Below are 12,754 nucleotides of genomic sequence, written 5' to 3'. Positions count from 1 at the left end.
AAGAAGCATGGGCGGGGCTGGGCGCGCACAGCGACAGAGAGAAAGAGAAAGAGAAAGAGAAAGAGAAAGAGAAAGCATCGTGCCACATTCAAGCAGCAGCAACTTCCACCGCAATCCATCCTTGTCAACAGTTGTTTCACCATTTTATGCTCCATTAAATATAAATTCATATTCAACGTCAATAAATCATTATCTCATTAATTCTGAAAATTAACATGGCACTGCTGTCAACGGAAAATTTATTTCAGAAAAGTTCAGGAAACTGCAGCGCAGCGGTACATTTCTCTTGTAGGGATACTCATCAACGTTCACAATTAATATCGCTTTTGGTCCCAATTTTTTTATGTGGCACAACGACAGCCCACGTTAAGTTGAAGACTATTTAACGATTTAAAAACAATTTAAAGTGAAAATGGCATTAGAACTAAAACATAAACAAATAAATAAATACAATTAAGTTGATAATAAAAACCTAAAAGTCGGCAAAATTGACTGATTAGGGGCCACGTGTGCATTGTCGGCATCAACCTAAATGCACACTTTGGTGACAAAATACAGCAGAAATTGGAAACTTGAGGAATTGAGTTACGAATGATCTGGTTTACAATTTTTTTTGTAGGGGTGTCGTGTAGGGGTGGGTTTAAAAAAAATCTAATAATAAATATCAAATAGATTTTCTTTTTCCAGCCTGATATCGATTCATAAAACCATGAATCGATTATATCTCTTTTTCCCATACATTAATAAGAAAATGGAATTTTAAAGGCCGATTTTTTTGGTATCTTTAACTCTTTTTTTTTTTTTTAATTTACTGTTAACATGAATTTAAAAGTATTTTCTTACATTTATGACTTATTGCACTTTAAGACAATTCAGATTAGAATCTGTTTAATTTATATTTGCAATTATTGAATGGAAAAATGGAATCATGACGAATTGATGTTCCAAAATGAATCAGTATTGGATTTAAGGGAAGCGAATCAAATCGAATCGGCAAATTAGCATCGATACCCAGCCCTGTTGTTGTGAGAATTCAAGACTTGAGTACCCATGCAGGTATATATCGAAAAAAAAGTGGTATCAAACATCCCTAGAATTTTTTTCTCATGTAAAATGTGCCCCTTGGCTCAATAAAGTTTGAAAAACATTGCTAGTTTAGACAATATGGTACAGACAGAAAAATAGTCTAAAAGGGCGGTCAAAACATATAACACATGAACGCCGCAACGACTAAACAATACACTAGAATTGCTAGCTTTCTGGTGCCAATTTTTACTCTTTCTCTCTCATGAATACAGTACATTCACATTCACGCGCGCACACTCACACACGTACACACAGCTGACCTTTACAGCAAAAAATGAATACATGAATAACACTAAAAAATCTGCAAATGACAAATCTGCATTTGGCCCTCCAGTATCCCCCGAGGTGAGCTTCAAAGAGCAAATGAGGGCAGTTGAATTTAATCTGCTGCCTTTGGGACACACACACACACACACGCACACACACACTCGAGCATTTTTACAATGATGTCGGACAACTTCCAATCTATATCATTTTTGGATGTAAAACAAGAGTACAAGTTCTTCATTTATTTGTACCGGCTACATTCTGAAGTCTCTTTTTCTTTTCTTTTTTGTCCTTTTTTTGCTGTACTCTGATTAAATGTTGCTAGAGAAAATGCCACAGATACCAGAAGTATGACTCACTAATAGTGCTAATATTGTAATATTCAAATGTGACTGCAGGCTGATTAGAACTGCCCAAATACTTTCTTTTTTTTCTTTTTTTTTTTACAGCTAATGTCATTCAAAGTCACATTTTTGTGGTGTGTTTTTGTTCATATAGGGGAGTTTTGAAGTAAAAGAAACACAAGCCATATTTATTGGAAAAAAAGAAGAAAAAAAAGCGGTGAAGCAGCACTAAGACACGTGGACGAAGCATGACGCAGATGAGGAAGTACGAGGATGTGGGATCAGGCGCGGGGGGGCACCATTAACAGTTTGATCTTGGATCTGAGTTAAACTGTGGTCAAGGCCAGAATCACACAATAGATAATCTCTTCAGAGAGAAAGCAAGCGGTTTCTCCCATACTTGTACGCCTGCATTATGATTCAGACAGCAGAACGAGCAGGATTCCTCACATACCTGTGACAACCATAATGCGCAAGGATTGTTTCACAAGAAAACTAAAGAAATAATTGGCTGTGATTGATATTGTTGATTGTATTCAATCAGTAGAAATAATGTTTAACGATAGAAATGTTCTACCCAATCTATGACGTTTACCTTCATCTGTGTAAGATAGCTTTGTGACATGTGAAGCTAAGCTAGTTGGGCTAGCTTGACTTGTGACGCTAACCTAGCAATCATCTAGCTGTCTTCAATGTATGTTGTGAATGAGCAAGACTGTATGACTTGACTTACGACTTGCTTAAAAAAGCTAATGAAATTTGGTGGCGACTTGACTGGCTTGATTTTTTTCTTCCAAACTAACTTTGAACTTGAGGTTCTTGACTTCTATTGTGACTGGAACAAATGGGACTTTTTCCACATTTCTAACTTTTTTCAACTGTGAATTTTACCTAATCCTAATTCATCAGATTTCAATGGACAGAAAATATGACACCCCCCAAAAAAATCTATTTTTGTCCAAAAGATTGTTGCCCGAAGTAGTAAAAAAAAAAATAAAAATCCATCAAAACCAACAAATGTCCAGCTACGACAATGACAAGGTCATCTACTGTGTGTATGCGTGCGTGCGTGCGTGCGTAGAAGTGAAGCAAGCCTAGCGAAAAGAGGTTGAGGTATTTGGTCTGGTAAGCATCTGTCCATAAACAGTGTGTGTTGTGTATCTTTCATGGCCGACTGCGTCTACATCAGCACATCTATTTTCTGAGGAAAGAATCAAGCCAAAACAAGGACTGATTTGAATGTTTACAATAGCAAACGGTCTTGAGCTATACAATAGATACTATTGATTGTTCTATGAACCTTTGCTGTCAAAACTATTCCGAAACATTCGTTTACCTTAAAACAACCACTGCTGTTTTCTTAAGATGAAAGCATAATGGAAACAACACAGATCCCAGAACTGAACCCTGTGGAACACCATACAGTACATTCCGTTATATAAAATTCAAGCATGTTTTATAGTACTAAAACTAATTCAAACCGTATTTCTTTATTGCATCCCTTGATTCTTCCCAATACAAACAGCGTTCATTATGGAGGACATGTACATGTACTGCACACACGTCTCACCTAAACAGGCTGTTGCGCGCAAAACACGTACCGTTGCACACGACTCAAGAACTGCTCCCACCAAAACTAATAGCTCATCAAGTCACAGGTACAGAACCATTGCCTGGAAACAAGCATGCTACTCTATAATGGGTAGGGCTGCTCGATTAGGGAAAAAATAATAGTCACGATTATTTTGGCAATAATTGAACTCATGATTATTACCTATTTTAAAAAAAAAAATTATGAATCGTTATGAAATTTAAAAAAATGAAACCATTTTCCATATTTCCGAGTTTTATGTTAACAAAAGTATGACATTTTTTTATAAAAATATTGTACACTTTATTATAAACTGAGGTATAAAATGTGTGATTAATTTGCGATTAATCGTGAGTTAATTATTCAAATCATGTGATTAACTACGATTAAAAATTGTAATCGACTGACACCTCTAGTTTAAACATAAAAAACAAATAAAAAATATTAACGCACAAAATTCTTTGAAACACTATAATTATGTAAGTTCCTTTTGGATGAAACAAAATGTATTACATTTGCTATTTGAAAATTTTAAAAAAGGCGCAAATGTATAAATTAAAAAAACTCAAAAATTTGTATGAATCTTTTTTGGGTGGAACGTAATAATTGAAATTGTAATTGAATTGGGTGTTATAACTGCAATTCTATCAAAGAAAGCCATCGTTATTTAAATTTTCGATAAACCTATTTTCAAAAATTTTTTATGAATCGTTATGAAATTTAAAAAAATGAAACCATTTTCCATATTTCCAAGTTTTATGTTAACAAAAGTATGAATTTTTTTTATAAAAATATTGTACACTTTATTATAAATTGAGGTATAAAATGTGTGATTAATTTGCGATTAATCGTGAGTTAATTATTCAAATCATGTGATTAACTACGATTAAAAATTGTAATCGACTGACACCTCTAGTTTAAACATAAAAAACAAATAAAAAATATTAACGCACAAAATTCTTTGAAACACTATAATTATGCAAGTTCCTTTTGGATGGAACAAAATGTATTACATTTGCTATTTGAAAATTTAAAAAAGGCGCAAATGTATGAATTAAAAAAACTCAAAAATTTGTATGAATCTTTTTTGGGTGGAACGTAATAATTGAAATTGTAATTGAATTGGGTGTTATAACTGCAATTCTATCAAAGAAAGCCATCGTTATTTGAATTTCCGATAAACCTATTTTAAAAAAAAAATTATGAATCGTTATGAAATTTAAAAAAATTAAACCATTTTCCATATTTCCAAGTTTTATGTTAACAAAAGTATGACATTTTTTTATAAAAATATTGTACACTTTATTATAAATTGAAGTATAAAATGTGTGATTAATTTGCGATTAATCGTGAGTTAATTATTCAAATCATGTGATTAACTACGATTAAAAATTGTAATCGACTGACAACTCTAGTTTAAACATAAAAAACAAATAAAAAATATAAACGCACAAAATTCTTTGAAACACTATAATTATGCAAGTTCCTTTTGGATAAAACAAAATGTATTACATCTGCTATTTGAAAATTTAAAAAAGGCGCAAATGTATGAATTAAAAAAGCTCAAAAATTTGTATGAATCTTTTTTGGGTGGAACGTAATAATTGAAATTGTAATTGAATTGGGTGTTATAACTGCAATTCTATCAAAGAAAGCCATCGTTATTTAAATTTTCGATAAACCTATTTTCAAAAAATTTTTATGAATCGTTATGAAATTTAAAAAAATGAAACCATTTTCCATATTTCCAAGTTTTATGTTAACAAAAGTATGAATTTTTTTTATAAAAATATTATACACTTTATTATAAATTGAGGTATAAAATGTGTGATTAATTTGCGATTAATCGTGAGTTAATTATTCAAATCATGTGATTAACTACGATTAAAAATTGTAATCGACTGACAACTCTAGTTTAAACATAAAAAACAAATAAAAAATATTAACGCACAAAATTCTTTGAAACACTATAATTATGCAAGTTCCTTTTGGATGAAACAAAATGTATTACATCTGCTATTTGAAAATTTAAAAAAGGCGCAAATGTATAAATTAAAAAAACTCAAAAATTTGTATGAATCTTTTTTGGGTGGAACGTAATAATTGAAATTGTAATTGAATTGGGTGTTATAACTGCAATTCTATCAAAGAAAGCCATCGTTATTTGAATTTCCGATAAACCTATTTTAAAAAAAAAATTATGAATCGTTATGAAATTTTAAAAAATGAAACCATTTTCCATATTTCCAAGTTTTATGTTAACAAAAGTATGACATTTTTTTATAAAAATATTGTACACTTTATTATAAATTGAAGTATAAAATGTGTGATTAATTTGCGATTAATCGTGAGTTAATTATTCAAATCATGTGATTAACTACGATTAAAAATTGTAATCGACTGACACCTCTAGTTTAAACATAAAAAACAAATAAAAAATATTAACGCACAAAATTCTTTGAAACACTATAATTATGTAAGTTCCTTTTGGATGAAACAAAATGTATTACATTTGCTATTTGAAAATTTTAAAAAAGGCGCAAATGTATAAATTAAAAAAACTCAAAAATTTGTATGAATCTTTTTTGGGTGGAACGTAATAATTGAAATTGTAATTGAATTGGGTGTTATAACTGCAATTCTATCAAAGAAAGCCATCGTTATTTAAATTTTCGATAAACCTATTTTCAAAAATTTTTTATGAATCGTTATGAAATTTAAAAAAATGAAGCCATTTTCCATATTTCCAAGTTTTATGTTAACAAAAGTATGAATTTTTTTTATAAAAATATTGTACACTTTATTATAAATTGAGGTATAAAATGTGTGATTAATTTGCGATTAATCGTGAGTTAATTATTCAAATCATGTGATTAACTACGATTAAAAATTGTAATCGACTGACACCTCTAGTTTAAACATAAAAAACAAATAAAAAATATTAACGCACAAAATTCTTTGAAACACTATAATTATGCAAGTTCCTTTTGGATGGAACAAAATGTATTACATTTGCTATTTGAAAATTTAAAAAAGGCGCAAATGTATGAATTAAAAAAACTCAAAAATTTGTATGAATCTTTTTTGGGTGGAACGTAATAATTGAAATTGTAATTGAATTGGGTGTTATAACTGCAATTCTATCAAAGAAAGCCATCGTTATTTGAATTTCCGATAAACCTATTTTAAAAAAAAAATTATGAATCGTTATGAAATTTAAAAAAATTAAACCATTTTCCATATTTCCAAGTTTTATGTTAACAAAAGTATGACATTTTTTTATAAAAATATTGTACACTTTATTATAAATTGAAGTATAAAATGTGTGATTAATTTGCGATTAATCGTGAGTTAATTATTCAAATCATGTGATTAACTACGATTAAAAATTGTAATCGACTGACAACTCTAGTTTAAACATAAAAAACAAATAAAAAATATAAACGCACAAAATTCTTTGAAACACTATAATTATGCAAGTTCCTTTTGGATGGAACAAAATGTATTACAGCTGCTATTTGAAAATTTAAAAAAGGCGCAAATGTATAAATTAAAAAAACTCAAAAATTTGTATGAATCTTTTTTGGGTGGAACGTAATAATTGAAATTGTAATTGAATTGGGTGTTATAACTGCAATTTTATCAAAGAAAGCCATCGTTATTTTAATTTTCGATAAACCTATTTAAAAAAAAAATTATGAATCGTTATGAAATTAAAAAAAATTAAACCATTTTCCATATTTCCGAGTTTTATGTTAACAAAAGTACGAATTTTTTTTATAAAAATATTGTACACTTTATTATAAATTGAGGTATAAAATGTGTGATTAATTTGCGATTAATCGTGAGTTAATTATTCAAATCATGTGATTACATCTGCTATTTGAAAATTTAAAAAAGGCGCAAATGTATAAATTAAAAAAACTCAAAAATTTGAATGAATCTTTTTTTGGTGGAACGTAATAATTGAAATTGTAATTGAATTGGGTGTTATAACTGCAATTCTATCAAAGAAAGCCATCGTTATTTTAATTTTCGATAAAATCTAGGCTTACGGCACATACAACAATTATGCAATAAGATTTTTATTTTTATTTTTATTTTTATTTTTATTTTTATTTTTATTTTTATTTTTATTTTTATACTTATACTTATACTTATACTTATACTTATACTTATACGTAGCAGCGGCTGAGTTGATACCCGCACACCGTGTATATTACACACTAGACTTCCCGAGCGGTGTTGAATGAACTCGGCTGGCAGCGGAGGACCTCAGAGGGCAAGTTGGTGCTCGGCCACCCAGGCGGCGATATGGTGAGCTGCTGATGAAGTGAAGGGTCACTACGTGGCTAAGTGAGACCTCACACCGGACAAGCAGGCCAGACCTCGGACCACGGTGGCATATGGGTGTGAAGGGGGTGTGGAGGCTGAGGAGGGGGTAAGCAGGGGGTGGCCAAGCTGTCCGCTACGCCTCTCACGGGACCCCCAGCTGTCACAACAGACACTTACCAGCGCGCACACTAAACGGCCACCAGGGAGGAAAGGCGGCATCCTTCCTTTCAAATGCAAGGAAAGAAAGGTGGAAGGAAGGAGAACAAGAGGAGTAGAAGTCGCTTCTTCCTGTTCCTGTGATGTTAGCGAAAGACTAGGATATGACCCACTCCTCAACTAAATACTCGGTTATTTCTCAGGCGAGGCGCCAACCCTGCTAATTATAACTGCAAAAGGATGACCTACATGATTATTTTAAGCCTGGACCAGACTTGTGAGAACCACTGAGCAGACAGTGCCAAAGCCTTGAACACAACACAAAGCAGCACTGCAGGTGCAAAATGAACTTTCTTTCATCTCGATAATAAACAATAAGTGCATCACACATATAAACATATGGTAAAAACAAGCAAATGCAACACTTTGCATCCACCTATTTTTATTCGAATTTTCAAGTATTGTGCAAACAAGCCTGAATGGAATGAAAAAGTGAGAATTTTTTTTTGGGGGGTGCGCAAAAGGCCTTAAATTTGCCAAAAAGTTTTTACACTTGGTGGGGGGTGGATTTTTCAGCATTACGATAAAAGAAAAATGTAAATTTTGGCTACAGAAACAAATGTGAATAAACGCTCACAGGACCAGATACCGCGTTGCGCATTTTACGTCTGACGGAGATTTTGTAGTCACAAAAAATGGCGGCGGACGATAAAGTAAGGTATGTTTGGAGCCGATGAATACATTGAAATATTTCTGGAATTTATAAAAGAAGCAAACATTATTCTTTTGTTAAGCGTCAACCGAGTGTCTTGAGGTAGAGGGACGCTCTCATATGACATCATCTTATGGCGCATGTCTACTCTGCTCTCAATATTTGCAAAAATAATAATAACAAATGGAAACAGACATAAGTCACGTGGGATTTGGGCATTTTCACTCAATTTACTTAAAAATTTCAAAACATTTGAATCAAAATCACATTTTATATATCATACACATCAAACTCCCAACATTTGCCCAGCAATAATATTGTAGGTGCATTAATTTAAAAAATGATTACTATTTTATTACATTATTTTTTATATATAAAACATTAATACACTCTAACAAGAAAATTAAGGTTTCAAATTGAATTGTTGACCAACTTGAAAAAAAATCACTTCAATTGGTAACACATGGCTGAATTAAGTTAATCCAGAGCGAATATATTAAGTTAAAAATAATTACAGTATGAGTTTATTAAACTTAAAATTTGGGATTAAAGCCACTTTGGATGAACTTAATTCAGATAAATATATTAAGTTTAATGAACTCATAATTAGTTCAAACCCAATGTATATTTAATAAATTACCATAATATATTCACTTTGGACTAACTTAATTCAATCGTGTGTTGCCAATTGAAATGATTTTTTTTGTAAGTTGGTCAACAATTCAATTTGTAATCTTAAATTGGTTTAACAATTCTCTTTTTAGAGTGTAGATGGAAGTGGAACATCGCAAACAGATTACAGCGGGCGATCGATGCCGGTGATGTTGCGCCGCTTTGCTTAGCGCGTGCCTGGCTTTTTGCAGGACTTTCCATTTATGAGTTATTTTATTTGAACCATCTTATAATTAACATCAGATCCACCCTTGAATATAAATTTTAAATGTCCATGTGTTAACATTTTAACTCTCTGGAGATGTTTTATCTTATTTGTGTTAATCAGAATAGTATTTACCTGATTTTGTTACCATTGCATTTTTTTTTTTTATAAAGTTGACATTTTCAGCCCTCTGCAGTTTACTGTAAATTTGGATACTATTGGAAGGAATAAGAATCATTTACCCCATTTTAAATAGTGAAATTAGGTGATTAGCATAAGCACATTTTGTTTGTGCCAGGCAATGCCTCTGTTTGTATTTTGGTTATATTGCCACACCACCCTCAACTCATTCACTGCCATTGACGGCTATAGACGTCAAAAATTCATTTGAACTATTTCTATTAGTTTAACATTTTTTCCACTTTTGTTAACAAGAGCAAGAAAACCTAGAATTCTTTTTATTGTACATTTAGAACAGATATAAAATTTGTGATTAATCGTGAGTTAACTAGTGAAGTCATGTGATTAATTACGATGAAAAAATGCAATCGGCTGACGTCCTTAATTATTAATAATCTTTTCTTTTTTTCAATTGTGTCAGGCGATTAAAATTTGGGATGGTAATTAACTGCATGACTTCGACAGTTAACTCACGATTAATCACACATTTTATATCTGTTGTACAATAAAAAAAAATCTAGGTTTTCATACTCTTATTAACAAAAGTGGAAAAAAATGTGAAACTAATAGAAAAAGTTCAAATGAAATTTTGACGTCTATAGCCGTCAATGGCAGCCAATGAGTCAACGTAGCAGTGATCTCATCCATGTGGATAGTAAACACTTTCCCTTCACAAACACTTCTTATTTTAACACACTCCCCAATAACTTGTCTGCCGAATGCTGCCTCCAACATTCCTCCAACAATCACTCTGCCCTCCGCAAGTTCTTTCCACATGAGAGCCGATTGACGGTGTGCCCCAGTACCGTGCGTATCACTTAACCCCCCGTGTCAAAACACAGGTGTAACGTAAGCCCCGAGTGCGGGTGAAGGTCCCGCGCTCATAAAGGAATGCACAAGCTGGGAATAGCATCTTGCATGTAAGCGAGGACCCCTGACAGAGCGTACAGAAGTGAGCTGCAGGGAGGGGAAGCTGGAACACGGCCAAACGCTGACAGAAAGGAGGGCACCCCTCCCACTTTAGGGATTTGGAACACAACGGGAAGTAAATGTGACTCAGCGAAGATGAAAGGAAGAAGCGGCGAGGATGGCTAAAAAGGTTTTAGAGTCTTTGGTCTTACCATGGTGTGCCGTATATCCGGAATCCCTTGATGGTGACGTCCGAGTCCTGCAGGTACACACAGTTTGTAAGGAGCGACTGGACATTGTCAAAGTCCTCTGGTTTGAGTTTGGAGACTGAAGGGAAACGGTAGTAATCCTGCTTGACCAGCTCAGCCATAAAGTCCTTATCGAAGGTCAACTCGTGGTTCCCGGCGATTACCACTTTAAACTCATAAGGGAGGCCACCTGGGACAAGAAAAAACAGGGAGATTGGTGAGCCTTACATTGTAGTACAAGTCATAGTTTAAGCCCGTATCCCACTGAGGGGTGAATGTTTGCGAGTGTTGGCAAGGTTCACAAAGATCGTCAAACGTTCACCGACAGAACGACAAGACAAAGCAAAACTGTTTAGAGGACCATTAAAACTGTTAAGGGAGCGTTTAGGAAAATGTGAAATCAACATTCGCTGCTAGAGTGGCAATAGTTCACCCTCAGTGAGATTCAGGCTTTAAGATTTAACATCTCACACATAATGTACTTGTATGTTAATTTGTAACAATACTGTGCTAAGGAGAATATTTTTTTTTTAGCATCCAATAAAATAAAATAAAAAGCTGTCCAAAATTGGCATTTCAATCAGGGTTTTGCGAAATGCCTTTATAAGCCTTGCATTGACAAACAACAAATAGTTACCCAAGACAGACTTAGGACCACCCCCTCATTAGAATAACTTTTCCTTACTCATTTTATGCTGACATTGTCTACAGCATTAAATAAATAAATAAATATGAGCAGAGAATTTTATTTATTAATTTATATTTATTTATTTTTGTATTTATTTACACATATTTTGTATTTATTTTTGTTTTGTTTTTATTGTATTCATTTTTACTTTTATTTATCTATGTATATGTTTTTGGTTGTTTTTATTTCCATTTATATATATTTTTTTTTAATTAAATTTTGGAATTATATTTTTTATACGCGTTTTTAATAACTTTGCCTTACTCATTTTATGCTGACATTGTCTACAGCATTAAATAAATAAATAAATATGAGTAGAGAATTTTATTTATTAATTTATATTTATTTATTTTTGTATTTATTTACACATATTTTGTATTTATTTTTGTTTTGTTTTTATTGTATTCATTTTTACTTTTATTTATCTATGTATATGTTTTTGGTTGTTTTTATTTCCATTTATATATATTTTTTTTTAATTAAATTTTGGAATTATATTTTTTATACGCGTTTTTACTTTCACTTTTATTTATTTTCTACTTCGGCAGTTTTGGTCCTTCATGTGCACATGCATGTTATTTCTGGTGTTGTGTAGCTAAGTGATATCGGATGTAATTAACGCAGCGTGCCAAACATACGGCCCGCGGGCCGGATCAGGCCCGCAAATGGGTTTAATTCGGCCCACGAGCTGATTTTGTAAAGTAAAAAAATTTAGTTACGTCGGACCAATTAATCAGCCGGCCACAATCAAAACATAAAAATTCGTAATTTCACAAGCAATCAGGATTTGTACACTGAATTGCTTTAGATGTCATTATTTTACACACAACTTAAAGTTACGGTTTGTTGAAAAAAAAAACCACACAAAAACCATAGACCAACATAAATCGAACATAAACATGTTGAATACGACACACTAAACTACTGGTAACACAAATACATATGACAAGAATTAGCGTCCTTATAACTTCATTAACTGCAACAATATATATATATATAAAACTAGTAGATATAACACGCTAGAAACTCATACGGGCAAAGTGTTGCCAAGTTTAATTTTAGGGACAATATATTTACAGTTGCGCCGCACAATTTAGAGCAGGCCCACAAATAGCGAGAATCAGCGTATAATTGATAATTGTTTTTAATAAACCATGATTTTACCGATCAGGCCCGCTTATTCAAACAAGTAAAAAAAAAGCAGTTCATGTGGAAAGCAGCCCACAATCCAGTTGCTGTATGACTTCGTCGTGACCAATCCGTCTGTCCCCGTTAACTCCAAACAGAGTCATGGAGGTTGCGAGCACATCTGATGGTTCTGCTTGACCACAGCAGACCACTATCCATCTCAGCAGACACCG

The 12,754-nt window shown here is 32.5% G+C and overlaps 1 protein-coding gene across 3 annotated transcripts in view; it reads right to left on the bottom strand.

Moving 5' to 3' along the window:
- The window catches only part of mpped2a (metallophosphoesterase domain containing 2a), a 59,252-nt gene that overhangs the window by 24,855 nt on the left and 21,643 nt on the right, over window positions 1-12,754 (bottom strand). For all 3 annotated transcript variants that reach the window (XM_077564200.1, XM_077564201.1, XM_077564202.1), the window contains exon 4: window positions 10,670-10,895. In XM_077564200.1, the coding sequence (XP_077420326.1) occupies window positions 10,670-10,895 (226 nt within the window). The remainder of the gene's footprint in view (window positions 1-10,669; window positions 10,896-12,754) is intronic.

This window comes from Vanacampus margaritifer, chromosome 4 (genome assembly GCF_051991255.1).
Source record: "Vanacampus margaritifer isolate UIUO_Vmar chromosome 4, RoL_Vmar_1.0, whole genome shotgun sequence".
Taxonomy (NCBI): domain Eukaryota; kingdom Metazoa; phylum Chordata; class Actinopteri; order Syngnathiformes; family Syngnathidae; genus Vanacampus; species Vanacampus margaritifer.
The sequence above is the reverse complement of the archived record's forward strand: the minus strand, read 5'-3'. Positions and strand labels throughout refer to the sequence as shown.